This window comes from Aquila chrysaetos, chromosome 5 (genome assembly GCF_900496995.4).
Source record: "Aquila chrysaetos chrysaetos chromosome 5, bAquChr1.4, whole genome shotgun sequence".
Classification (NCBI taxonomy): Eukaryota; Metazoa; Chordata; class Aves; order Accipitriformes; family Accipitridae; genus Aquila; species Aquila chrysaetos.
In genome coordinates, this window is record NC_044008.1 from 17,157,606 (window position 1) to 17,184,479 (window position 26,874).

Genomic DNA, 26,874 nt, shown 5'->3' on the forward strand with positions numbered 1-26,874 from the left:
CCCGGGCGGCGGCGAGGGCGCGGGGGTACGGCGGCGGCCGGGCCGGGCCGCGCCGGGCCGGGAGGGCGGGAGGAGCCGGGCGCGGGCGGCGGCCGCCGTCGGCGGGAAGGGGTGAGGAGAGCGGCGGGCCGGGCGGGCGGGAGGTGCGGCCTGCCTCCGGCCGTGGAGCCCGCACGCGTGGGGTTTCCCCACTAGGAAGGGCTGAAGACCGTCCATGAGTGGCTGCGTGTTACTAAAATTGCGCGTGATACGAGGCGAGAGCGGGCGCGTCTTTGTCCATCGTTACTCTGTAGGGCCGGTGCTCCCGGGGCCGGTCTGCGCCATCGGTGCGAGATGGATTTCACGCATCAGCTGGAGCTGTTCCCCGGCTGCAGCGTGACTCTCCTCCTCTTCGACCACGTGAAAAATGCCGCTGCGCTGAGGAAAAAAGCCATGGAAGGATCCATTGAAGGAGCGTTAATAAACCCTGCAATGGTGAGCGAACGCTTGTGTCGGCCTGTTGGTACTGCGCTGACTGCTCTGAAGGCAGTGTGGAAATCCTTCTCTGTGGGAGCTCTGCGAACAACGGCCTGTGCTTGTAATCGCTGTCACACGAGTTACGCGTACCTCGCGCTCTCCCTCCTTTGATTTCATTACGGTGTTGTACAGCGTCAGGGTTCATCTCTGTAAGAGAAAGAGCCAGGATTGGCCAAGACGAGTGTCGCCTTGATTCACTTCACATCCTACGTGGTGGAGCTATTTAAATCTACTTCCATCTGTAAAATGTAGCACTAACTGCTTAATGCTGTCAAAAATCTACTATTTGGAGCCTTTGTGCTCATTTAAACCCATAACTAGTTTCCGAATCTAGTCTTTTTTGTTAGAATTGGCAAAGCAGTAGTTACAGAAGGGGGGGGGGGGGGAGAATCTAATCTGACAATTTACTGACAGAAAATTTATTAATGTGATTCTTTTCTCAAAAGATTTCAGTAATCTGACTGAGAGAGTGTAATCTTTATTTTTATGTCAGGTATTACCCCACACAGGACATTGACTTTGGAAGAGCAAGAACTGCTAAAATAACTAGCAGAGTACGGTTTTGCTCACTTCTACAATTGCAGACTTCAGCTATCAAAATCAAGTGGTCAGGATTTTTTCAGAGTTCAAAACAGTATGTTAAATTTCTGTTTAACTTCTCCTGTTGTGTTTTACAGATTGTAGATCCTTTTCAAATTCTTGTGGCGGCCAACAAAGCAGTTCATCTACACAAGATAGGTAAAATGAAGACCAGAACTCTCTATGCAGAAATTATTTTCAGCCTTTCACCAAACAACAATGTAAGATTTACTGAACAAATGTCTTTTTTGCCAGAGAAGCTTGCCAAGATCCATGCAGCCAAACTAAATATATGTATTCTTTTAACTGTTTATCTGGCTACTAATAGAAGTTACTGTTATTTTTAATAACACTAATATGCTGTTATCTTCTGTAGCTTGTCAGAATTCCATTAATGTAAAACGTGTGTCAATTTATACTCTTGGTTTATTTGACGGAGTAACTGAAAAAGTTGCTTACATGTAGTAAGTGATTCATAATATTTTGATACTTCTCATCTTTTCTCAGATTTCAGATGCATTTAAAAAGTTTGGCATTTCAGACAGTGATACAGCAGTACTCGTTGTTCTGGTTGTGGACAGAGAAAAAACTGTAAATCTGGAAGATATAGCATCTCAGGTAGAAGGCCAACAGGTTTCTCTAGATGAACTCCCCCAACTAACAGACGCTGCCAAAGTTAAGAAGGTATGTAGCCAAAAGAGATGACTGGCATAGAGAAAAGGGATAGTTTATTTAGTTATCTGATTAAATATCAATGGACATAATTAACTTAGGGTCTGTATTTCTTTAGCACAACTGGAACCTTGTTTTAAGTGAACCATGATGATTTCTTTCTTAGAAGTTTTTTACTTGAAAAAAGTTCTAGTTGTCACACCCTGACATCACAAATTTTAAGTCTTCAAAATTCTTAACATTGTCAGGAAGTTGGAACATAAAAATAAATTCCAGATTGCTGCCTACTATTCAGGCACTTTTGCTTCCTGTTTTCTCAGGCAAATATCCATTTAATTAAAAATAAATTTTCAGTTCTGAACAGTTTCATAATCTTAAGCACATAAATAGTCCCAGCATGGGTGGTAAAATAAAAATGTGTTGATTAGCTGCTAGGAGCTGTGTTAGGGCATGTGTGCTCTTAACAGATTACCATATGCTAGATAGGTATCTTGAAGCATATGTTTTTCACTGGATGAAATTCAAGCAACTTGAATCATCTTGATCGTGTCCATCAAAGTAATGATGGGAGACATAAATAAAATTGGACAAATCATAGCATATAACATAGAGCTAACAGGGCTGCTCTCATTTGGTTTCTTAGCTTTCTTTATGTCTTGCAGTTTCAGAATTTGCTTGGTTCCTCGGTCCCAATTTTGTCTTGCAGTCACAACGAGATAGGAATTTCCAATGTAAAAAGTATGGGAGAGGGGGAAATACTTTCTTGGTTCTTTCAGATATGTGATCATTTTTTCTCTTCCTTACACAGCTTTTTTGTTTTTCTTGTTCTTTTTTTCTGCAGATGTACAAAGTTACTCCACAGGAAGAAAAAATCGGCACCTTATTGGATAGTATTGTTTGCAGAATGTCAACAAAAGATGTTCTTTGAAAATGTGGAAATAAATTTTTTTTTAAGGAAAAAGAGGGCTTTTTAAGTTGTAAAAACACTCCATTGCAATTCATTCTGCATTTCGGAGAAAGTGCTGTAATACTGAGTAGTTTGATAACACCTGAGCTTTAACCATAAATGAGTAAGCTTGGACAGGGGGGTAATCTGAGCTGTGTTCTAAGCACAGAGAGCAATTCTGCTGTGCAAAGCAGAATTTGCCATTGGCATTTCTGTCCATTTCTTAACAAGAAAAAATCACTTTTGCCGGTACCTTAAGTTGATCATAAACAGAAGGCTTGGAAATCTGTACTTACTTTTCTGTTTCATCAAATGTTTTACGAGTCCCAGATAGGATTCAAACATTGTAAACCATTTTTATTAACCGTCCCCTGATTTGTTTTGTTTTGGCACCCCTGATGGATGATATCCTTTTAACGATACTGCTGCCGGAAAAGGTGTCTCTATGGCACAAAGTATTGCTGGTGGACTAGAAAAAGGAAAATTTCCATAAACTATCAGCAGCATCTCCCTCTTTCTGCTAATGGGATAGAGTCGCTGCCTACCCTTTGGGAGCGTGAAGGGGCAGGAGGGGCACCATGGCAGCCAGTGGTGGCAGCGGCATGGAGCAGGGGCATCAGAGATGGAGATGGAGAACAATGAATAAGGTCAGTATGGCTACGGTAGTGGTAGCAACTGACAATCCGATGTCATCGGATGCAGCGTACTGCTGAGGTACTGGTGTGTTGCTGTGGTACTTCTGTGTTGGCGTTAAAGGGTAATGGGAGGTGCTTTTACTTTATGACACTGAATTATGCATGGTGATGCTGACTTTCTAGGGTCTAGTTCCAGGTGCAGAATTCACAGAGAAATTTGCGCCATAGATTTATTCACTTGTCAGTACAACTTACATAGCATACTGAAAGGATCATTGAACTTGTTTTGTTGAACCAGTGTTAGGAAAGGACATCAAAGGGAACTAAAAAGAATATTGATTTCCAATAGTCACCAAGTCCAACAGCCCTGCATGAGTATAATTTAATCATATGCAGGCATCCTGTTTAAGAAAAATTACTGTCCTAATTAGGTAGAAATCCATACTGTTTGTTATTGTTATGCTGTATTGTTTTTCTGGGACGTGTATAAAACTGTATAGCTGTCTGCATTTTGGGTTTTTTTCCCCCAAATATTCTCTGAGGTATTACAATTCATGTACTTATAAGATACTTGGAAGAGTATGGCCCAGATTCTTACAGATAGTGTTTGGGAAAACAAAATGTATTTTGGGGAAGAGGCAAGTCTGAGTTAGAGTTGAAGTGTTACCCACTACATTAAACAGACTAGTAAACTGATATATAGACCTAGCATTGTCTGTGTGTCTGTATTTAATACAGAAATCCCTAGCTTCTGTTTTGCATTTTGATTTTGGTTAATTCTTCCCTCAATTAAAACACAGTAGTACAAATACCATCCTTTTCTTACCAACCAAATCAATGGCAAAATACTTACCAAGTACCAAGGGAATTACAACGTTTATCAAAAGAAATGATTCAAGACAAATGGTTGTGCTGATTTTTTGATTTAAAGACAGTTTTACAGAATGTATCATCCTCTATAAAGGGAAATGGGAGGCACTAGTAAAAAATGGAGCTTAGAAGGGCTTGAGTCTTTTGAAATAAAATGTGTGTAACATCAGCTTGTGAGAATGACCATGGAAAAGACTTGTTTGCCTTTTCTGACAGTCCAATTGGTACATGGAGTATATCATCAGAGTTGCGGGCTGAACTGCTGACGTTGGTTTTGGTAGCTTAAAATAACAGCAGGCAGGTATGCTTAAACCACAGCCTTTTTAGAACGTGTGTAAAACATCAGTCTGGTCTGTTTAGTATAGGAGGAATATTAATAAAAAGATCACTGCATAACAATTGATATACAAGTTCCAAACTTGGGTTCCCACTTTTGAATTCTTGTCAGTCTGTTTCATTGGTGTAGAAACAGTAAATAGTTTGTTACTGTTCACATGAGTTAAATTATGAAATTGTGATTTACGGTGAGACCTGAATGAACTTTTTTCGTGGGTGGATTTACTGGAAATTATTTTGGGAGATGAAGCCTCCATAGTGTCACTTAGGCAGATGATTTGGGTCTGTTGGCAGTGAAGACTATGCCATTGCCCTGCAAGACCACAGTTTTCCCCTAGTCTAGTTCCATTATCTAAGTTAAATTATTTACAGAAACTGGTAATAAATGTAGATTTTGTTGACCCTGCAAAGTTACGCCTGTCTTTCTGAACACATTAGAAATTAGTAAATTTGGTTCTATAATGTTACTGTTAAATCAACCACCACTGTTTTCCAGCAAAGCAAAAGTTTAAGGAAAAAAGACAGGTTTTTCAAAACATTTAGTGTTCTGCTGCTGTCTCCTCTGAACTTTCATACCTCGTCTCCTCTATCACAAGGTGAAAGAGAGGAATACCTTATTTGGATCTCCAGTGCTTCAGAGGCAGGATTATACCTGCAGGATTTACAAATTTAACAACTAAATCCAAAAGTATCATGTGTGGTCAGTTGTTCTAGCTTTTCTTTTAGGTGGGGTGGTGGTTGGTTTTTAGGGTTTTTTTTTGCCTGTGCTGTCTTTTTAACTTTGTGTCTATGACAAAAATTGAGCGAAACCAGCAGCCTGTGCTTCTAAAAGGCAATGACTAAAACCTCATCTGCCACAGAACTCACTTTCCTGCTTGAATGCTTTGCAATACATGAGTTTCTTGCGGGGCGGGGGGGAGGGACAGACGATGACAGGAGACGGGACAAGCAAGAAACAGACTGTACAAAGCCATCTTTTACAATGACTTTGTAATACGTGGTAAAGCCAGCAGGTTATTGCTGTGTGAGTTAAAGATGGTTCCCAAGCTTTCAGCCTAGGTAGATCTGATATATGTCCAAACTGCTGGCCTGTCCATCACATAACAGGTATACCTCTGGGCATGCAGCAGGAATGCGAACATACACTCAGGGAAAACTTGCCCACGCTGTCGTGACAGAGGTAGTTGTCCTCCGAGAGGACACCAGGATTTGCCAGCAGCCTTAACCTGCAGGCTGGTGCTTGTGTGTGGGATCAGATGTGTGCCCGCCCATGGTTGGGGGAGTGTATATTTTGTGACCTGGCAAATCTCGCAGTGATGTGAGAGGGACAGTTGGAAGTTCTGCAGGGAAAGAGAGAAGCAGAAGGTAGGCTGCCTCGCACCAGGAGGACTCCTCCTGAGTGCTCTGCGGCCACGTCTGCAGGCCACCATGATGAACATGGCAGCACAAGTGATGCAGATTCACTGATCTGGCAGCTGAATTTATGAGCTGCAGCCTGCGCATCTCTGAACTGTGTGTTGATATTAGTAAAATGCGTGTTTCTAAAAGCTACGTATGTTAGAACAAATAGCCAATCTGATTTACAAAGTCTTAAGCAAAGGAAAAATCCATGTCAGCTGTCGGTGACCAGTTCCAGTAGTGAACTCCCCTCACCATTAAGCATGGCCCCCTCCCCAACTCCGTTCACTGGCTTCCCCTCTTCTGTCACCCTGAGATGCCTTTATCTGTCTGGTTTTACCTCCAAAGCCCTTCACAGTTCACATTGGTCTCCTATAGCCTAAGCTTACCCTCTTGCCTTGTGTTTTCAAAGCAGCAGCTTCAGGCACTCCTTCTGTGCTTACTTCAGCTAGGGGAACCTCCATCATTTTCAAAATAAATGATTATTCAGTACCACTCTTTGACCCATTGTCAAAACTCCCTCTCTCCTGCAAAAGCCTTGATGACATTAAGCTTCCAGTGCGCTGAGGCCATCGCCTGTCATGCAGCCCCAGTCACCTGGGGTTTTTCGTACTGCTGTCAGAATGTCTAAATCTCTCCTTGTGTACTTCAATGGTACATTTACAAGGGAAGGACCATCCTTTTGCTTTCACTTGTAATAGTTCATGCTATATGGTTTATGACTGGGGTCCCTATGTCCTATGAGACAATGTATTTAATGTGCTAATCTGTTTTTTTTATTATCATTCCTTTGTGTGCTGTTCTTCAGAGAGCATCATCAAAGCTTTGTTCCCATGTTAAAGCATGATGAGGTGGTACCTTAACAAGGGTGTTTGCCCAAGTAGGGTAACGCTGGTGGAGTGCTGCATAGATAGAGGAACACCGATTCCAGCACCGACACCTGCCTGTTGAGAGCTGACACAGGTGTCTCTGGTGCTCCACTGTGCTTTGTAAACACTCCTTGAGGTTTAATGCCATGTGGATCTTCTCAGAAACATTTCAGTTTGTGTACCCCTCCTGATGATGGATGGATACCAAAATGGAGTACGTGATACTTGTAAGAATTGTGTTCTCTACAGGTACTACGTAATTACAAACTTGTATCTATCTGTTCCTAAGTATTCAAAATGTCTTGCAGCCCTTCTTTGTTTATTAGGATACTGTTTGTTAGTTTAGGCAATGCTGAAATTTGGGGTTTAAGCTGAGTTTAAGCTCCAAAGGCTTGGACTATTGTTCCCAACAGCCACTGCCCCTCAGAGCTGCCAGTCGACTAACCTGAGCTCATCAGGAATAGGCAACCATACAATTAACAGAGTTTAACAGAGACTGCCAGCTGGCTGTATTTCCAGAAAGCTTGCAGGTTTTCTGAGTGGAGTTACTTCCCTGAAAAAGTGGGAATATGGAATGCCCCCAATCAAGGATGGGCTGGTGTATGTAGAGGTTGGTACTGCTATGAGGTATTAATGAATTATGGAAAAGCAAGCAGTGGTTGCAGATAAATTAAATATATTGGTACAAGATTGAAGACTGAGCCAGTTGGTTCTGCAACAAAGGATGCTTACAAATACAGTTTATTTCATGGTTTTATTCCTGAGTTTACAAAGGCATTACCATAAGTTAAAAATACGCAGATGCTAATCCCATATAAACTCTCTTCAGCAACAGAGATGAGAATTTGACTTGTTCAGAGGTCTTCTTTTGCCTGCAGGATAGCTGGTTTTATTGATATTTTTTTTCCCTGTGTTGTTGCGACATGGCAGATTATTTGCCTCCTTGTAGTGTATGTTTTACCATAGATTGGGACAGGTAATTTTAGCAGAGGTAGAGACTGGACAACGTAAGTTCAAAAATGGAAAGCTGGGGTGGATATACAAAACATCAACCAATAAAAATGTAAGTTGAACTCTTCTTCTTGGTAGCATATTGTGCTTGAAGTAATTTTCATATACATGCGAAGGGTAATGCAAACATGTACAGTGCAAGCAGGTGTACGTTATTCACAAAGTCATGTTCTGTACATTGCCTATTAAATTGCTTCACAGATTCAGTTCCACAAGTAGCAACAGTTTAAGCAGTTTCAAGAAAACTGTAATATGTTGAGACCATTTTTTTGTACCTCGCAGGTATGGATAATCGACACAAATATTCCTTTAAATATTAAAAAAGAAAGCATATTGCTGCTATAAGGATGAATCCTTCCTTGACCAGGCTCCCCAGATTGCCGTTAGAAGGATTATGACAATAACCGTGTAAAGGGTATGGACTGTAGCAAGATCATCCCCATGCTGGTCCTTGAACCCAGAGCTGCTATGCCAGTTCTCACTTTTGTTTCCATTGGTTTTCTGTCTGTGAGCACGGAGAGAATGTATCCTGCCATAACAAAAAGCAAGGTTAAGATGAAAAAATATTATTTTTTATTAACAGTTCAGTAGTGTTTATAATGAAGTCCAGAGTGTGCCTTGTATCATTGACTAGATTTGGGAAAGAGCGCTTCAAACTGTATGGGGCTAATAAAGTAATTTCCATAATTGGAAATGCAAAACATTTACCAGCCATTTGGTATTTCTCTCCCACTGACAGGCAGAGAGACTGGGTATGGGCTCGTTAGAGGATGCACAGTGCTCTTACTCTTCACTATTGATACAGATCAGTTGTATGAGAAAAAACACTCTTTCATTTTGCAATATTATGAAAGTGACAGGGTTTAAAAAAAATTAGCAGTTTCCAAAGCTTTAATCCATGGGAATAAGCACAGCATGTGCTGTGTAAGTTTTCCATTCTGCTCTGATAATGTGTTTTTATCTCTGCTTTTCAGAGGGAACTTCCCTTGGCAGTCTGTCAAGATATTCATTACCCAAAGATACCAATCAGGAGTAACTACACAAAGGGTATCTGCTGGACTCTCTAGAGTAACATTTTACATTGCTTTGCCACCTTTCCCAAATGGTTTGAAAGTAGAAGTGTTAGCCTATGGTAACTGACCTCCAGTTACTGTTATTGCCACTGAAAATTGCCTGCTAAGCCCCAGTGGGCCTGCTTCTTTTTAAGAGAGAAAAATGTTGAATGTCCACAATTCCGTCTGAACTGGAATGCCAAAAGGACATTGATCAGCTTGTGATTTTCGTGTAGCTTAGGAAGAGGTCTGAGAAGAATTAGATGTATTACAGCTCTGGTTCATACATGTTCCTGCTCTTATTATCACAGAAGAGGAGTTACCAAAAATGTTGCTGCAGATACAGTTTATGAGTAAAGAGCTTTTAAACACAAATTACATTTATATACTTATGCACACTTGGAAGAGAGCTGTCAAAACTGATTTGTTAAAAATGGAAGACTAGGAAGTGCAATCTGCAAAAGGGAATTCATCAATAAAACAAGTTCTGCAGCTGAGATTTTACAGAAAGTAGTTGTAGAATTAGAAATACACATTTAACATTCATATCAGGACAAGGACTACCTTCTGTCTTGTGTAACTGCAAATGAAATAACACAGTTCATGATCATCTGGCAGCATCATGTGAAGACCACAAGAGGAATATTCTGTCAGTAGTTTGCTTTCCTATTCCTACTTGAGTGGAATGCACTATATGCAGCTTACCTCCTGGAAGCATTCATGGTGCCTTGGTGATTGAGTTCCCAATGTGTCAGATTTCTTCTTGCAGAGAGGAAAAAGGCCTTTTTTATCCTCTTGTTTCCTTGCACGAAAGAGGAAAATCTTCACTCAGTACCAACAAAAAGAATCTTTCTTCCAAGCCCCCCAACTTGACCAATGCTAATCTGGGAGCACTTGATATGTGTCAATCAAAGTTCTCAAATTACTGGTTTTCTAAGGCTGATTTTGACATAGTTCTTCAAGAAATTCCCTGGAGCAGCTCGCAAGGCAAGTAATGAGTAATCCCAACGACTGGCTTCTTTCAGCTGCTGGGATCCCTTCTTATAAACAGTAGCTCGCTGCTGAAGTGTTGCCAAATTCATAACAACACAAGTAATGCACAGATGGAGGGTGCTGGTGATGAAAAATGCAGGATGAGCTGTAACTTAGAACTACTTTCTATTAGATCACAGGCTATTTTGGGGTAAAACTTAGTTCCTTTTTACAACTGTAATCTGGTTTAACTTGCCTGGAGTGAAATTTCAAGCCACCATCACTTAGATGTGGTCTAATATTCAAACATTTTTATGAAAAAGTAGGTGCTGTCTTTAATACTCCGTTGACTTTTATAACACAATCATATTCAATAAGCAGTCAATAAGCAGCAAATCAGCACAAAAGAAAACATTTGGACATTTAGGGTTAGTAACCAAGTCACATACATCCTATTCTCCCCTGACCACCTGGAGCCATTAATTGACAAGAGGCTGTGCCAATGCAGAAGTTCTCCCAATAGTTGGGCATTGCATGATTAGCTGGGTTAATAGTGGTTTTAGTATAATAAATCCAATGGTCCAGTAACTATTTGTAGGGGTCATGAATAAACACATTTAAATTTGTAGTTTAGAAAAACACGGCAAAGCCCTTCTTTCCCAAAACAGTATGTGAAAACCTTCTTGCATCATCTTTAAACTGTCAAAAAAATTAAAATAACCATATTTCTCATTTAACTGCTACTTTAAGCTTATTGTCACATATAATTGCTGTTAAAACAAATCTGAACTTGTAGTTCTGGTGCATTTCTAAAGGCTTTTGCATTTCCTTTGCATAGTATTTATGTTTTTATATAAATAAAATTGGTTCCTTCCGTTTTAATAAAACAATTAGCAATTTCCAAATATGTCTTGGGATATCACTTACACTCCAGAAAATTAAAACTGAGCTCATTTACTCATAGTCTCAACAGTCTTAAAACTCTTTTCCATAAATAACATTTATAAAAAGAGCTATTTTAATTTCGTCGACACAGTGACCATTTAATGGACACTGATTGAGTCTCCATTTCCTTGAAGTAAACTTATTACAAGACTAGTATGTCAGTGTGCATTTCAATAGAAGTGCATGTGCTGTTTACTTCTAATGGCTATGTGAGTAAAACTGTGTCACTGGAACCAGTGGAGCTACCAAGGACATTATATCATTCTTTACTATTAGTAATATATTAAATACAGAAAAATAGAAATATTACAATGACTTGGAGGAAAAAATTCAGACATCAGTAAAGAATTACTGACTTGAATCACTTCCAGCTTTTTCAGACCTGGTCCTGAGAATATGGTACAACTTTGGGATTGTTTTCTTAAATAACATATACAGCGTGGTAGGTGCCACAATAAAAGCTGTAAACTGAATTTTTCCTGTATGTTTTTAGTTTTCTTTATACATTTTTTCTACTTCATTCCTAAGATCTGTAGCACTTCCAGCCTATTTGCCCCCTTTCCCTTTAGTTTCATCTTGATTTTCTGTTTCTTACTGATGCTTTCACTTTATGACTGAACTAAGCAAAAGGAGGTACGTGCCAGCCTCATCTCAGAGGTGTGAGATTGTTGAATTTTGGTCATATAATACACTCTTGAGATCTCCCAACTTTTATTTTTCTATCATAATTTTCTTTGTGGAAAACTATCCTCATAATGTGCATGGCCCAGTTTTGTCAATACAGCCACGGACCCTTGCTCAACTTACTGAAAAAAAAATGCTGTTGAGCTATTAGTGAGACATCCTATAAGCTAAAGCAATGCAAGAGAAGAACAGTAAAAATGTAGAATTGAAATTATTACATCAGTAATAGTAATTCAAAGAGCCATGAGAAAAACACTGAGAACAGGTATAAAATCCTGAGACAAAAAGCTGGAAGACAGAAACTCTGTAATTGTGAGGATTGGCCTGTTTTACGAGCAGCAAAGCCTGACACTTCCCCACCCAACTGAACCCTGCCAGCCAGGAGGGACTCCTGGGGTGATGGGGAGGGAGGAAAGGTAGGAGGTGAGTGTGTTAATAGTCAGCCTAGTAGCCTGTTTGTCCCACCATATACTGTGCATATTAGCCAATACATAGGGTACTTGCTATATACTCAAATTGCGTATACTGCTTGCAAGGCTCCATCAAAGATCCTAAAATGTAAGTGGCCAAGTAGAGAAAGGGTTACAAAATATTTTGTCTATATGAAAACCTGCAGGTCATGCTTAACCATTCTTATTCAGCTGCTAAATTCCACTCCAGTGATTTAGTTAGTCATCCTGAAATACTCGGAACAGAATATATCACTTGACCGCAATTTCTGAGGCCATGCATGTATTAGGAGAAAACCCAAAGCACTGCACAGCAGTAAACTTCAGAAGAAACATGGAAGAGCGGTGTGTTCCTGGTGTTTCCTACTGACACAGGTCTACTTTTAAAACTATTCTATCAGTCAGCCCGTATTAATTGGCAGCAGCTGGGACTGACATCCAGGAATCTCGCTCTTCCTTACGTCATTTCAGTAACAGGTATACATCCCTTCTGGCGCAGTCAAGTTACTAGGACAATCGTATGCAGCAACGGTGCGGAGGAAACAAAAGGAGTCTGTGCGCACCCTGCACCACAGCCGTGCCAGGAGTCACCGAGGCCCTGCAGCCCGGCACGGCCCTGAAGCCTGTCCTTCGGCAAGCCCAGACGCTCCCGAAGGCTTTCCCTTCTGGTGCTGCCACCACCGCGGCTGCTGAGGTCAGCCAGGCAAACCCAGCTCCGCAGCAACAAGCAGCGGGGATGAAACAGCAAGGCTGGAACCTGCACTTGAGGAGCGGAAAGCGCCACAGGAGCGGCCTGGCCTGCGAGGCCGAAAGGGGCAGAAGGCGCCAGGGCACCAGAGGTGGCCGTCGGCAGCCATCCGCCCGCCCCGCGGCCGCCTGCAGCGGCCTTCTGGCAGCCTCCGATGGCGCTGGGTGCTGTGATGCTCCAGAGGCCCGTCTCTAGTTCTACCAGACTACGTCCGTGCGATCTGTTCGACGCCGGCCACGGTAAGCGGGTGAGGCCCAGCGGCGGGGAGCGGCCCCTCGGCGACGCCGGCAGCCCTTGGGGAGCGCCGGCCAACTACAAGCCCCAGAATGCCCGGGGAAGGGTGGGGTGGGGGGGAATGTCGTTATCGTTCGAACCTGCCAATGAGGGCGCGCGGGACGCGTCACGTGACGGGGGTGCGATTTCAAACGTCCGGGCGGCATCGCTGCGCTGCTTCGTGCTCGGCGGCCCCGCGGAGGTGAGCGGAGCGGCCGCGGCTACCGGCCCTCGGCTGCTTCACCGGCCTCGCGGGGTGCTGTCCGGAGGCCTTCCCCCGAGGCCCGGCTGTAGAGGGGCCGTGGCGGGGGGGGGGGCGGTGGCCTACGCGAGCTCGCCTGAGGTGGGGCGGTGGGAAGTCGGCGGGCGGCTCGGGCGGCTCCTCACCCCTCGCGGGGCTTATGAGCGGCTCCGCGCACGCCGGGCAGCTTCTCCTCCCCCGGGGGGAGTGTGTGTGTGGGGAGGGGGGTCCCCTCGGCTCTGCTGGGCTCTGCTGGGCTGCCCCGTGAGGGAGCAGCCCCGGTAGGTCCGTGCTCGGCGTTAATCCCTTCGGCCTGGCCGCACCGCCTGAGGTACTCTGCCTGGGGTCTCCTGGCTAGCCTCGGCAAAGCCTGAGCGGGTTGTGTTAAGGTAGGGACGAGTCAACCTCTGCTCACAGGACAATCGTATTTGATGGGTTTCTCTCCACAAGTGCAAGTTGCCGTCTCAAGCACAGCACGGGTTTCCTCTGCGGAGCAGAGATGTGCTGGGTCTCGGTTATGCCAGTCTCGAATTAGTGCTGTAAAAAGTTGGGGTTTTTTTTAGCCTCTGGGGTGGCAGTGTTCTTGCTGCAGCTGTCTAGCCGTGCTGCCCATTGCAGCTGTATTCATATAAGGAGTTTAGTTGCCGAACACAGGGTTTGCGTTAAGGAATCTCGGAAATCCTAGGCGTCACTGCTGTATTTGAAGGCCTTTTACAGAGGTTGCAACACTTTACATACACATAGTCTCAGATAATTCAATAGCATGTTTCGAGAGGATGGTGAGAGGTGTGAAATCCCATAAACCATGTTTGTGTGGCTGTCCCTAAACATAACATCTAAGAGTCTTCAAAGGGAATGTTTGCCTCCTTGCTAATTTGGTAGTATCATAAAATTCTGTGACCTTTTTGTTGTTTTTTTAAACCTACTGCATCGCTAATTCTGTATTTTCCAGACACTATGGAAGAATCAAAAGAAATGGCGGCACGCTGCTCAAGTCATGTGATTGAAGAAAAACTGAGTATATGCACAAGCAATGGTAGGTGGAGAACATGTTGGGGTATTCCCTACCTGGTGTATGCCTTATTTAAAGTTAAGACAGTTCAGATCAGTAGAACTCCTGTATCTGTTTTATATCTTGTTCTGTGTACTCATTTACTTGAATGGGCTGCTGTTGCCAGTCTCAGACTTATAACCCTCCTCAAGAGATTGTGGAGCACTGGTGCTAGAGCATGTGTAGTAGTGACATGATGTCATCAACCTCTCTTCTATATATCTAATCTGACCTCTCCCTTTTCCTTATCTGTCTGCTGTAGATTCAATTAATATTTAGTGTATATATTAGCTAACAGGAAAACTAATCTTTCTCACTGGCTCCTGTTACTGTCCTGTGGTGGTCTGAACTGGGAAAGAACTGACTGATAGGACAACTGCGTTGTCATATAGCTGTAGATTATATAATCTCACTTTTCTTGATTGGAGGCTGCCGATACCCTTTCCCACAGCCAGATCCCACATTTCTATTATGGATGCTTAGAAATTAGTGTTGACATCTTTCATAATATTTGGGTATCTATCACAATTATGATCATATTCACAGCTGTACCTTCAATTTCTTTGACCTAAACCATGTTTTTGTTATTTTAATTACTTAAAATTGGTAGCTAAAACTTTCTTCGCCATCTGACATCAGCTTCACCAAACTGTCAAAGCATAATGCAATCATTTTTATTGCAAATCCCCGCTGTGACAAAATTCTTGTTGTTATAGTTTCAGACTTTCCTCTTCTGACTGATGAAAAGTTTGATTTTGACCTTTCACTCTCTCCAGCAAGGTAAGTGAAGGGTCTACAGGTAAATATACCTTTAAAATGGACACACATATGGTGCTGGGCTGACTTAACTTTTCTTTGTAGTGGAAATGAAGATGAAGTTTTTGTTGGACCTTTGGGACACAAAGAAAAATGTATTGCTGCCAATGTTGAAGCAAAAACAAGTGCTGAAAAAAAGACTGCACCTACTTGTGATGATGAACTCATGTGGAGCCCACTTACAGGAGAGAAATTTGTGGAAATTTTCAAAGAAGCTCATTTATTAGCACTGCAGATAGAGACTGGAAGCAAGAATGAACAGACTAAAATAAGCCAATCAGAAGAACGGGAAGACAAGATTATAGAAAAATTTGTGGAGGACTCAAAGTCAAAATTGAAAATACTGAGAAACCAAAATATAGAAAAAAGCCCCAGGGCTGTTAAACGGGAGACATACTGTGTGCGAGATAGCCCAGCGTGTCAGCTGCCACCTTGTTTTCCAAAGGAATTGGATAAACTTTTGTCAGATGACAAAACACATGCTCTTCATACTCCTCCAAACAGAAGCCCTGTTAAAATTTGTGTATCTCCTACAGAAATTGCCAGTTCATCTCTGACACAAGAACAGGAAACTAAGGAAAGAAATATGAAGGCAACTGGCAAACTGCCAATGGCAAAAGCTTCATCTACTCTCGGAAGAAGCAATTTGTTGACTATTGAAAAGGTAAAGACAGCTTCTGGGCAACAATGTTTTCTTTAGACATGGCCTTTGTGTCTTTTAGGAATGTTTAAACTGTCCACAAGCTTTTATTTTTAAAAGTGAACTTTAATCTTCTGGTGTTTCTCTACCTCATAAGATCCTTAGGCAGCAAACTTTTATATATAAAAAGAAAAGTCAGGGCAGATACTGTGGTATAGTAGCCAACTAGTTTTATCTATTATGACAATGTAGAGCATCTGCAGGCAAATTTCTTTTCCATTGTATTCTGATTTTGTGAATACCATCATTCCTAGCTTCTGTTTAAACACTGTTTTGTTGCTGGTAAAATTGCTGCACTGTTCTTAGTGACTTAACAGTAAACAAAGCCATTTTTGCACATTAACTCTTGTCAGTGGAGGTCGGGGGCGGGGGGGAAAAACCCACAATTATCTTGATAGGACAGGAATATCTTTTCGCTCTAGTTCTGTCCACAACTTGTCTCAATCATCAAAAGCACTGATTAATGGTATTACATTTAAGATGTAGCTATGTGACCAACTGAAAATGTATTCTAGGATAGCAAGGAAACAGTTGTGTTAGAAAACCTTGTGTGCACAAATCCCAGTCTCTAGATAGAATATCTTCTGGATTTTATTGCTCTATACCTTACGGCTTGGGTTCCAGTATGTACTAGATTTTACTGAAAATGTGATATTGGCTCCTTGGGAACCATCACCTATAGAAGATAGGGGACCCTTTGATTCCTTTGTGGTAAAAGACTCTTTTTGATTTTGGGTGCTATAAGAAAAGGCACAGTCTTAATGCTTTAACTAGCCAAATTGTACCCCACTGTCTAAATAGACAGTTTGGATGATACAGTCTACTATTGTAATGTCTCATCTTTTGGAAAACTAGAGTAAAGCAGAAGAATATGAATTAAATGGAGATCTTGTAAGGAACAACTGTTACCGTATGTAGGTGAACATGATTATATGAAATTTGTGCTGATGAATTGTTGTGCAGAACTGTTCTCATGTTGATGTCCAATATCTGGGTTCAAGAATGTTCTAATACTTGGCAAATACACTCACTAGACTAACTTTAAACTATATTAGTCCAAAGACTAAGGACTTGACTGGGTTCAAAGGCTTCTTCATTGACTATTGTCTTGGTTTCTTAACAAAATCCATTTGTGTAAAAAGCTTTATAATGGTTTCTAGAAACACTAGTATCTTTTAAAATGTTGCATTGAAATTTGCAGCCCAAACCAGGAAAACATACTAGTATTTCTACAAAAAGAGACTTGAACAGTATGGGATCACCTGAAGATCTAATTTCTGATAAATCTAGTGCTGCTTCAGATGTTTTTGAGTCTTCGTTCAGTGACAGTTCCTCAGTGCAAGACAAAAAAGCCTTTCCTGCACCAAGTAAGGTAATGGCAAGCATTCTTAATATGAAAATAATTTGTGATGTTCTGATAAAAAGAAAAAACTGAATATAGCTTACTTTCTAATTTAGAGCTATGTTGTTGTGTATAATGGTTTTAAGGAGAAGTAGTCTCTGTTCCATAATTGCCATTCTTGAATGTGTGTTCTAAGTCTATAACACAATGAACATACTTAAGAGCAACTATAAATGTGTTGGATTAACAAGCATTACCTTTGTTTTTAAAGCATTAGCTGCAGGTAAGCGATCAGCAATTTTCTGTAAGAAAGTTTTTGATGTGTGTAGTTAACTATACCATATGAAAAGGTTGCCATAACTTGTATGAAGGTAGAATACCTATAGCTGTCAGGAGTTTTGAAGCTTTAGACACCTACTTCCATGCTGCATGCAATTTCACTGAATCACAGAATGGTTAATATTGGAAGGGACCTCTGGATGTCATCTGGTCCAAACCCCTGCTCAAACAGGGCCACCTAGAGTCAGTTGCCCAGGACCATGGCCAGACAGCTTTTGAGTATCTTCAAGGATGGAAACTCAACAACCTCCCTGGGAAACCTGTGCCAGTGCTCGGCATGTTCAACTTGTCTACCAGCACTCCCAAGGGCCTTTTCTGCAAAGCTGTTTTCCAGCTGGTTGGTGCCCAGCATATACTGGTGCCAGGGGTTACTCCTTTTATTCTTTAATCCCTTTAAGTCCATATTCAAGTTTGTGGCAGGAATAAAAATAACAGTCCACCTCCTAGATCTGATGTTCCAGTTCTGTATAACAACTCAGATATAATGGAACTGTTTCTAAGAAAGTTTGCTTTTTAATCTGTAATCTGAGGAAGGAGGTTCTCTAAAATTCACAAATGAAAAGCTATAATACCAAGAAAAAGCATGGCAAAATAACATTTTAATAGTTTTTTTGCTTTTGAATAAACTATGTTCTCTGATTCAGCCTAGCTTAAAGAAGATGACACATCTGAAACTTCCTGGTGTTGCCAGTGGTCTCATAAGAAAGACTACTTCCTTGTCATCAGTGTCTAGCATGAACTCAAGTCTGAATTCAAGTTTATCCATTTCTCCTATAGGAAAAAATGGTAATCACTCTTACTACAGATTTGTGCCACAAATCAATTTTGAAGTAGCTAAGCATGTCTTGGACTGTGGGTTTGAGTATGTTTTAATAGTGTCCAGTACATACAAGCAGTAAGAAACACTTTGAATGGAGAATAAAATTTTGTAGGCTAGCCCAATAAATCCCTGTGGACTAAAGATATATCTTAGACTTCTATCATTTGTAAAAACTAAATTCATGTAAGCCTGATGCCTACATGTGAGGGTCTGACACAGCCAGAAAGTAAGCAATCCCTCAGAAAACCTGTTCTCTTTGTACATGATCTTCTCTATTACAGCTGAGTATGTGAGCTTCTGAATGCTGTAAGCTTGTCTTAACTTGAATTAAAAAAAAAAAAAGGAACAAAACAAAAAACCCACCAAAACAACTGAAATATGGAAGGAAGGTGGAAGGCCTAGTTCTGAGTTTCTGTAAGCCTAATAAAAGGATGAGCTTTACTCAAGCATATTGGAAACCTGCTCTAGGGAGGTAACAGAATACAGCCAAGAGGCTTATATTATGAGGACATCAATTTCACCATTTCAGACCCAGGACACAGTAAGCTTCAAAGGATCAGGAAAATAGTCTCCTTAAAAATACTGTCAGATGTAAGCACCACAGTTCTTGTAGATCTATTGAGATACTGAGTTACTGCAAATTTTTTTGTACTTTGTTTCTGGATGGATAATAATATATCAGTAAAAGTTAAAGCTTAATAAGAATTATTTTATATGATAGAAGTGTCTAGTCAAGATTCATCCTATTAATGAAAGTAACCTACAGACTAAAAGTAAGAACCATACAGAAAACTGAGAAAAGCACTTGTGGGGTAGTTCAGCCCGTGGTGTTAATCAGTGTAACTTGAACTACTACCTTCTTGAATACTTGCTTAAGGGAACAGAGCCAACTATGCTGGGAGAAAATGCTGAAAATGTAACTTGAATCTGCAAGCTGTTTTGGCATTCCTTGAAGAATATTCTTTGACTTGATTGCAGTAATTCAGGAATTTGGTGAGAACACTTTCTAAAACAGACAAAATTGCTGGAGGATTCAGGGAGTAAGTTTTCAGTAGTTGTATGTGTTCTTAAACTTGAGTAGTTTGAACATAAATTTAAATGCTGTAAATTGCTTTTTTTCTTTCCTGTGTGAGCATGATTATTCTTCTTAGTCAAAAACTTAGCAATAAGCAATGATTCAGAAGTATAACTTAACTTTCTATTTCAGGAAAATCAAGCATGTCTTCAAAAGCTAGTGTGAGTGGCTCTAACCTTTCAGCTAGTACAAATAGGCTGGCCCTTGTCAGACCTACCAGAGCGTCATCTCTGCAGACTGCCAATACAGAAAAATCCAGGAAGCAAGCAAGATCAGCTAGTACTCCCAAAATATCTCGTGCTGTAAGCTTGGCTCATTCTTCAGCTTCTGCAACATCATCTGAGGCTGTAGGCAGTGGAATTCAGAGGCTGAGCTCTGTTCCCAGTCTGCAGAAGCTATGTCAGCAGAAAAAAGATCGAAGTGCAACAAAAGGAAGCCTGTGTCCAAAGCCCAAGGCTAGAGTTTTCTCTGTTCCTACAAGTCTAACTAAGGTTCCAGTGAAGGTGGGAGGTAAGCACATACTTTGCATGACCTGTCTTCTAGCTTGGCTGTTAAAAGCAAATGTTACCTTGAATGCCTGTTATTTGTTTCATTACACTTCTCTCCACCTCTTGGAAGGAATTAGTATTTTAACTGAAAGGTATCTGTTATAATTAAAAAAAAAAAAAAATCTGGATAGCAATTAACAAAACTTTTCTCTTTAGATACGCCACCAAACAGATCAGCACCAAAAGCAACACCATCTCTTGGATTAACATTTTGTGGCACACTTGGAAGGTAGGGCTTAACTGAAAATTGAATGTGCTGGGGTGTACTACTTAGAATGCAACATGGCTGGGTGTTGGAACAATTGTTAGAAGTTCTAACTTCATTGTGTAGTCCCTTGAGACCCTCCAGGTTAGCTGTGTTAATGCCTATTGGAACTGATTTAAAAAACAAAACCCAAACCCCAAAACTAAACCAAACAACACCCCCCACACCCCCTTCAGAAGAGAATTTTCTTTGCAATGCTAAATAGACTGGAGTCATTCATAACAGCATTCTTATGAGGTAAAGCCCTTACTATGCTGTGATTATTGACTTTATCATGATTACTGTTCCCTTACTGACCAAAAGGAAACTGACTTGTATTGTTTGGTCGAATAGTTTGAATAAAACTGTTTCTAGAAGCTTTTGGCTAATGCATGTTCCTTTTTTAGTGCCATGGCAGTCAGCACTCCTGTGAAAGCCTCAGAAGATGGGATCTTTCAGAATTCTTGTTTTCCTGAGAGGTCTGTCTCCATGACTCCTGCCAGTCTGAAACGGTCTGGCTTACCTACACCTGTTCGTCGTATCTCAGGATTTCCAGCAGTGACTCCTAAAACTGCACCAAGAATGGCATTTTCTCCACATGCTGCATCTGTTCGCCAAAGTTCCAGCTTTTCTACCAAAAAGACTCTTAGAGCTGGGTAAGACAGAAACCTCCATATATGAAATAAGTATTGTAGGCAAACTGCCTCTAAATGAATTTTAATGATGACTTTCAGGTTTCAAGGACCCCTGCTAAATGTTAGAATAAAGCATTTGAGCATAGGTGCTGTATAGGCCTAAAAAAGATTTATATCTTGTGACTAGTAAAATACTATAAGCCTTACTGAGATGAGTCAATATCTAACATTAGAGAATTATAATCTCTAGTAGGAAGTTATTTGTATGTCTTGAGCTAGCGGACAACTCAAGACTTCTATCTGATGCTCTGACTGAAAACAGATTTGGTGTTGGCGTTATTTTGCTGTTGCCTTCTGATGAAGGGAAGTAGCTGGTTAAAATACATACTAGTCTTAACTTTGTTTCATACTGTTGCCTATGCTTCTGTAAAATTACACTTTGTTAAAATATCAGTCAAAAAGCTAAGGATTTAGTTGACTGAACTTCAGTTTCTGAGCAGGTTTACCTATTTTTAATTTGAAATAATTGCTTGCAGAATGGGTGAATCCTACACTGTTGTTAATTATGTTTGTTTTCTGTGAAAATAATGTTGCCTTCGTATTATCAGCCCAACATCTTCTAATAAGTGCCATATATATATGTATGTATGTATGTATGCAGGCTTGCTTCATGGTTGGTGGAGATGAACAATATCAAAGCAGGAATGATTCATGGCTAGAAAACTCTTCCTATATGTCATGCTACTTAGGCTAAATGTCCAAAATAGCCTTTTCTCTCAAGGAAACAATTACTCTCCCTAGAATGACTTTATCATACTAATCAGATTATGATCCCTGGTCCTCCAGCCGGTGTGAGTACTTCCTCTCAGCAGGGACTGAAGGGGTTGCCTAGTGATATGCAATATCAGTACTTGTTAGCTAGTTGTTTCTTCAAAGTCTGAAAAACCAAAATACCACTTGTGAAGTTTAGGCTGCTTGTATATGTCAATTTAAGATTAAATTCTTCATCCTGAAGTCATTAGCTTTTTTTTTTTTTGCATGGGTAGGCTATAAATTTATTGCAGCATGAAATATCTTGTATTTTGCAGGTAACTAGCATACTTTGGGATGAAAATATGGGAAGTCTTTTGGTCATTAAAACTTGGGGTAAAAAAGGAAAAAATGAGGTTAGGAGATTGGCTTGTCTGTCTTTAGTAGTTCAAGCTGATTAAAGAACTCAATTATTGCCAATGCTCTTTTCTGTAGTTCTAAACAGACAGAAGAGAGTAAGACAAAGATATCTTCTTCAGAAGATGATACATCTCCTCCACCTGTGCTACCTCTTGCACTTAACTTTTCACCAGAAAAAACTGCTCCAGAAGAGGTAGAAAATGAAGTAAAAGAGGCTGAAGTACAAAATCAGCTGGCTGAAGAGAAACAAACTGAGGTAAGAAATGACAATACATTTTTCTACAGAATGACTAAGTAAACTGCTTGAAAATAAATTATTTTGAGATGAGGGATAAGTAGGAAAACCACTTCAGTACACAGGAAGATAAAATGGATTAACTCTAAGCATGTGCACCCTCTAGTGCCTATTTTTAGCACTGAATGTCAGTGTTTCCACTAACTTTGTTCCCATCAAAGCTGAACTGTCAAATACTTGCAGATTTCATACTAAATTTCCACTTCTGGATAAGTGGTGTGAAATCCTTGTGGATTTGATTAGAAAAGCAGTGTCACAGGGCAGTTCCTATTGCAGCCATAAAGCCCTCTTGGAAGAAAAAAATAAAAGGCACTGCTGTAGCTAAATCTAGTCACCTAACAGTGGTGCAAATCTGCATACAATGAGTAAGGGTTAAACCCCAAAGCCCATGTAGCAGTAAACATAGTGTTATGTACTTAGTCCAGTGAACACTTTTCCCCTCTCCCAAGAATCTACTGGCTTCATGTTGAAAGCTGACACTCCACAGGCATTAAGGAGAAAGGACTGAGCTGGTAGTTCTGAAATATTACCCTGTCAAAGTGGCTATAGATTTACAAATATTCAGGTTTTGCAAATATTCAGGTGTAGAATAATGTGTAGATTAATTGCTTGATGTTATTGCATCAGTATTTTTCTTGTTAGCTTACTTGATGATGCAAAGTATCTTTTAGAGAATTGCTTAGCACATGTCCAGTTTAACTAATCTATACAAAAGCATAACTGAAGTTTGGAGTTCTACAGAATAGTTTCTATGGCTAAATAACATTGCATAATAATTGTAGTTAAGTCATTTAAATCTTAAGAGTTCTGTTTTAAATTTGACTTAACTCTGCTTTTAAGTGAAAATTGTTTTATGCCCCAAGGAGCTCTTTTGCTTTGTCTCACTGCATTTTCACTATTTGTGATGCTAGCCATTGGCAGAGCAAGAGCTGGGGTTTTTAGACTGTGCAAACAATCCCATATGAAAAATACCCAACCTGTAAATTAAGCCTGTCCTGTGATTATTACAGCTGTATAAGCTAATTTGACTGCCTAAATGTTTATGAAGGAAGCATGGAGAACAGGGGAAAACCTGAACTATCTTTTTTTTTTTTTTTTAAGGCCTTACTGGTAGATATTGGAGTAGACAAATGTCTCCCACACGTTTTGGAATGTGAAAGTAGACCTCTGATTGACCTTTCTAATACTCCAGAAGTGAATAAGGTTACTCCTCTAAAGCCTATGTTCTCAGGGCAGGTAAAGGTAAGTTATAGTCAAGTCTTTTGGTGCAAGTACGCTACCAGAAAAATGTCAACTGGCTGCATATACTTGTTAGTAGAGCAGGTCCACAATATTTTAAGAATTTAATATTAGCTCTATGTTCAATATGATACTACGTACTAAGGTGCTCTTAAGTAAAGAGAACATAATGTTCAAAATCAACCAATTGCTCTAGACTAGAGCTCAGTGAGCAATCTGCCAATAGGAAGAGTATGGAGAAAACTTAAAGCAGTTAAAGAATGAACTCTTCTGAAGCACGAAGTGAAGGCTGTCTTAAGTCGAGTGGGCATGCTGACTCTTGTTTTCCTCTTGCAAATTTTCAGTTCTTGGCAGCAGCAGCTTATTTTCAGGAAAAAAAGCAAGGCCATCTCTCCTGTCTAACTCCTTTCCTAATCCCCTCCTTAGTTGAAAGATGTGTGTTGGAATTTATTCTAGATTTGACAAGCATAGTAGCTCAAAGGTAGATGCCTTTAGATATTGTCAGATGAATGGTGGTAGCTATGAGGATGTAGCCTTTGACATTAGGTGTAGTTGGGATCAATTTAATATCAGGTCCTTCAAAGTATCTCAGAAGAGGATAACAGAATTCTGACTTCTGGGGCATGTTCAGAAGGGCTCTGTGTGGATGACAGTGTCACTTGAATATGCACAGTAGTGAAACAGAAAAGCATTTTAAGCTTTTAAGGTGAGTATGGGCAATAACCACCTTGTAAGAAGCTTGTGCTTGTCTAAGAATGACCTAGATGTTTAAAAACCTGAACCTAAAAGCTTGAGTGTGGTGCTTTTGTATGTCTTCTGGATACTAATAGGAATCCTAAACAAAAAAAAGTACTTGAGAAGACTCTGTTAATAGAGATTATTGCTGCTAGTAGTTATATACAACAGCTGACTACAATAGCTAAATTTTATTGTTTTTCTTTCAGCTAATTGATTTGAGTTCGCCTCTTATCACTCTGAGTCCTGATGTAAACAAAGAAAACCTGGATTCCCCTCTACTCAAATTCTGAACTTGAGTTGAAATGAAGAATTCTTGGCATCTGTGATCTTTAAAGTGTTTAGATGTTACTCTTCACTTGTACAGTTGGTTTTTTTTTTTTGAAGATGGCTATAGATTATCTGATGAACCGCATTAACACAATACAATTCTAACAGTATTGATATAGTCAAACCAAGTCTGATTAATGGTTCTGTTCATGGATGTGCTGCAATGGTTGTATTTAAACTGCGTTGCTCTAAGGCAAAAGGGGATATTCTCTGTATTGGAAGCTTGTCTCTTTTTATTTCTTCCAATTGTTCTTTGATTCCTTATCCCCTATGTGCAACAAAGATTTAATTTAAAATAAATGAGTTGTTTACCGAACTGTTGTACAAAATAGTAAACCTTTTATTACAGGCTTTGGTTAGACTATTTAGTGTTTCACTAACAAATGTTAAGATGTAGGTAAAGCTAGTGGGCTTCAGGGTGCTTTTTCATATAAAAGTGTAGCAAGTTTGGAAATAAACATTGTACTGTTGAATGCTAGTGGAATACACTAACAGCAACAGCTGAACTTGTGTGATTCAAAGGCAAAAGCAACAGCTTGTTACTGCCAGTTGGTTTAGTCTTGACATTTGAAGGTTAGACTTAAACTTTCTTTCTCAAAGAACAGAAAAATTTCTCACCTGAATTTGCCACACTTGGATGATACATGGAGATTTTAAATACAGGGAGGTGAATAGAAATGAAAACGCACACAGTAGTAGCCCATAAATGTTGAAGCAACAAGCCTTTCTTTGAGACTAGAGACTTCTGCCATGTATGTACTAGCTTAATGTATTTATGAAAGTTTATCAAGAGAGGGAAATGGATTTTCAGCTGTTTGTATTAATTCAAAAAGTGGGGGAAGTTGGAGACACTAAGTGTTTAAGTAGGAGGAAGTGTTCAGATGAGTTTGTCAAACATTTTGCTGCTGAACAAGGCTTCTGCCTTGCCTTTATCTGAAGGCGCTTGCCTACTTCTCAGCACAGCTGCCTTTTCTGTGGTTACTGCAGTGTCAGACTCTGTTCTGAATGAAGGCCTTTGGCCAGCTTGTGAAGACTCTTCTGAGTCAGAGGAGAGGAAACAACCATGCTACCTGCTCCTGCCAAATATGAACCATAAAAATGTGGAATTTGTATACTTTCTCTGCTTGTTCTTGCTTTCCTTCTGTGAAAAGCAAAAGGGCTTCTTCAGCCAAAGCATTTACTAAAACTTTGAGCCAGTGCTGTGCAGTTAAAAGCAGGTCCTCAACTAGATTTTGAACAGGGGGAGAAATGAGTTTGGTTGCATATTTCCAAGTTGAAACAGAGGGAGATTTTAAAAAAAAAATATGAGCTTTTTTCTTATGAGTGATGTATTTGTGATTTCTTTAAAAAAAAAAGAGGTAAATAGGTTTATGCCCTATAGTTCAAGGACTTGCAGGAGAGCCAAGCATTCTGTGCCCCTTGAGAACTGCATTTTGTGAATGTATGCCTTTGCAGGCAGCAGATCTAAATCCTGGTTTTGAGCATAACCATGACAACTTATAAACAAGTGGGAGTCATCTGTCAGTTGAAACACCCAAATGTGTGGTCCTAAAGCAGGCACCAGGCCAGCTTCTGGGATTCACCACCTGTATTGACTAGCCTAACTATTCATTGAAGTTCAAATGCCAGTTGACAGCTCGATGTGCCTTCAACTAAGAGCTGAATTCCAGCCTTCAAGGTGCAAGTCAGTTGCTCAAATATCCAGAGGTGCTTGGAGCAGGGTTAGTTTAGTGCAGGATGGCTGCCTGGGGCACAGCGCTTGGGGAGGCTGCACTGCTCTGTAGGAGCCAGGTGGAGTAACTTTTGGTTTATTAAGTGATAATGAATGTGAAGCAATTAAATGGAGACTGTAATGTTTTCTTCTGGGGCTTCCTTTGTCCAATTCGAGGGGCCGAGTCCTGTTGCTCATGGGCAGTTGGAGGGCTCTTGCTTGGGGTACGTGTTTGAGGGTTCTGCTTGGCCTGACGGGGGGAGGCCTGTGGGCCAGAAAGCTCTTCTCGTCTTTTCCACCTTTCTGGTTGGTTTAACAACGCATTAGCGGCGTACCCCCGCTCCCTGCGGCCCGGGGCCTGAACGCCGCTTCCCTGCGGGGAGAGCTGCAGGCGGCCGCACGGCACCGCGTCAAGCGGCGGAGGGTGGGAAAACACCGACAGCGCTCGCTGCTACGTGCCTTTACGAGCGAGCAGGCGGCGACCGCAACCGCTCACGCTACCGGCGGAGCGGCCCGCCTTAATCGGAGAGGGGTGTCCCCCGCCCAGCTACGGCTCGGCGCCGGAACCCCCGAGGGCAGCCGCGTTTCCCCCGGGCGCCGTTGGGCGCCGCGCCGCCCCGGGCCGCCG

At 40.9% G+C, this 26,874-nt stretch overlaps 2 protein-coding genes and 1 long non-coding RNA gene across 5 annotated transcripts; 2 read left to right on the forward strand and 1 right to left on the reverse strand.

The window, feature by feature from the left end:
* Positions 1-100: 100 nt before the first annotated feature.
* On the forward strand, positions 101-4,056 carry TPRKB (TP53RK binding protein). The gene is made up of 4 exons (XM_030015642.2): positions 101-474; positions 1,194-1,316; positions 1,603-1,779; positions 2,609-4,056. The coding sequence occupies exons 1-4, from the start codon at positions 334-336 to the stop codon at positions 2,693-2,695; spliced, it is 528 nt and encodes a 175-aa protein (XP_029871502.1). The 5' UTR covers positions 101-333; the 3' UTR covers positions 2,696-4,056.
* A 3,475-nt stretch (positions 4,057-7,531) lies between these two features.
* Positions 7,532-9,950, reverse strand: LOC115341960. Its single transcript, XR_003923584.1, has 2 exons — positions 9,590-9,950; positions 7,532-8,361 (listed from the first exon to the last, which is right to left on the reverse strand). It is a non-coding gene; the product is annotated as an uncharacterized LOC115341960 (long non-coding RNA).
* Positions 9,951-13,095: 3,145 nt separating this feature from the next.
* Positions 13,096-24,851, forward strand: GTSE1 (G2 and S-phase expressed 1). 3 transcript variants are annotated; one of them, XM_030016164.1, is made up of 12 exons: positions 13,096-13,157; positions 14,149-14,232; positions 14,970-15,027; positions 15,109-15,727; positions 16,965-17,135; positions 18,089-18,230; positions 19,472-19,849; positions 20,044-20,116; positions 20,539-20,787; positions 22,012-22,192; positions 23,333-23,473; positions 24,415-24,851. In XM_030016164.1, exons 2-12 carry the CDS (start codon positions 14,154-14,156, stop codon positions 24,496-24,498), a joined length of 2,175 nt encoding a protein of 724 aa, XP_029872024.1. In that variant the 5' UTR covers positions 13,096-13,157; positions 14,149-14,153; the 3' UTR covers positions 24,499-24,851. The 3 variants fall into 3 exon arrangements, with proteins under 3 accessions (XP_029872024.1, XP_029872025.1, XP_040979617.1); XM_030016165.2 differs by having other exon boundaries at positions 13,105-13,157; positions 14,964-15,027; XM_041123683.1 differs by lacking the exon at positions 13,096-13,157 and adding an exon at positions 13,370-13,585 and having other exon boundaries at positions 14,964-15,027.
* The last annotated feature ends 2,023 nt before the right edge of the window (positions 24,852-26,874 follow it).

What these genes read in the sequence shown, in the direction of transcription:
- TPRKB (XM_030015642.2), top strand. Translation starts at nt 334, where the DNA reads ATGGATTTCACGCATCAGCTGGAGCTGTTCCCCGGCTGCAGCGTGACT. An exon ending in GCCTTTCACCAAACAACAAT is followed by an intron (nt 1,317 to 1,602) that starts GTAAGATTTACT and finishes ATCTTTTCTCAG; the next exon opens with ATTTCAGATGCATTTAAAAA. An exon ending in ACGCTGCCAAAGTTAAGAAG is followed by an intron (nt 1,780 to 2,608) that starts GTATGTAGCCAA and finishes TTTTTTCTGCAG; the next exon opens with ATGTACAAAGTTACTCCACA.
- GTSE1 (XM_030016165.2), top strand. Translation starts at nt 14,154, where the DNA reads ATGGAAGAATCAAAAGAAATGGCGGCACGCTGCTCAAGTCATGTGATT. An exon ending in GAGTATATGCACAAGCAATG is followed by an intron (nt 14,233 to 14,963) that starts GTAGGTGGAGAA and finishes TTGTTGTTATAG; the next exon opens with TTTCAGACTTTCCTCTTCTG. An exon ending in TTCTCCTATAGGAAAAAATG is followed by an intron (nt 18,231 to 19,471) that starts GTAATCACTCTT and finishes TTTCTATTTCAG; the next exon opens with GAAAATCAAGCATGTCTTCA.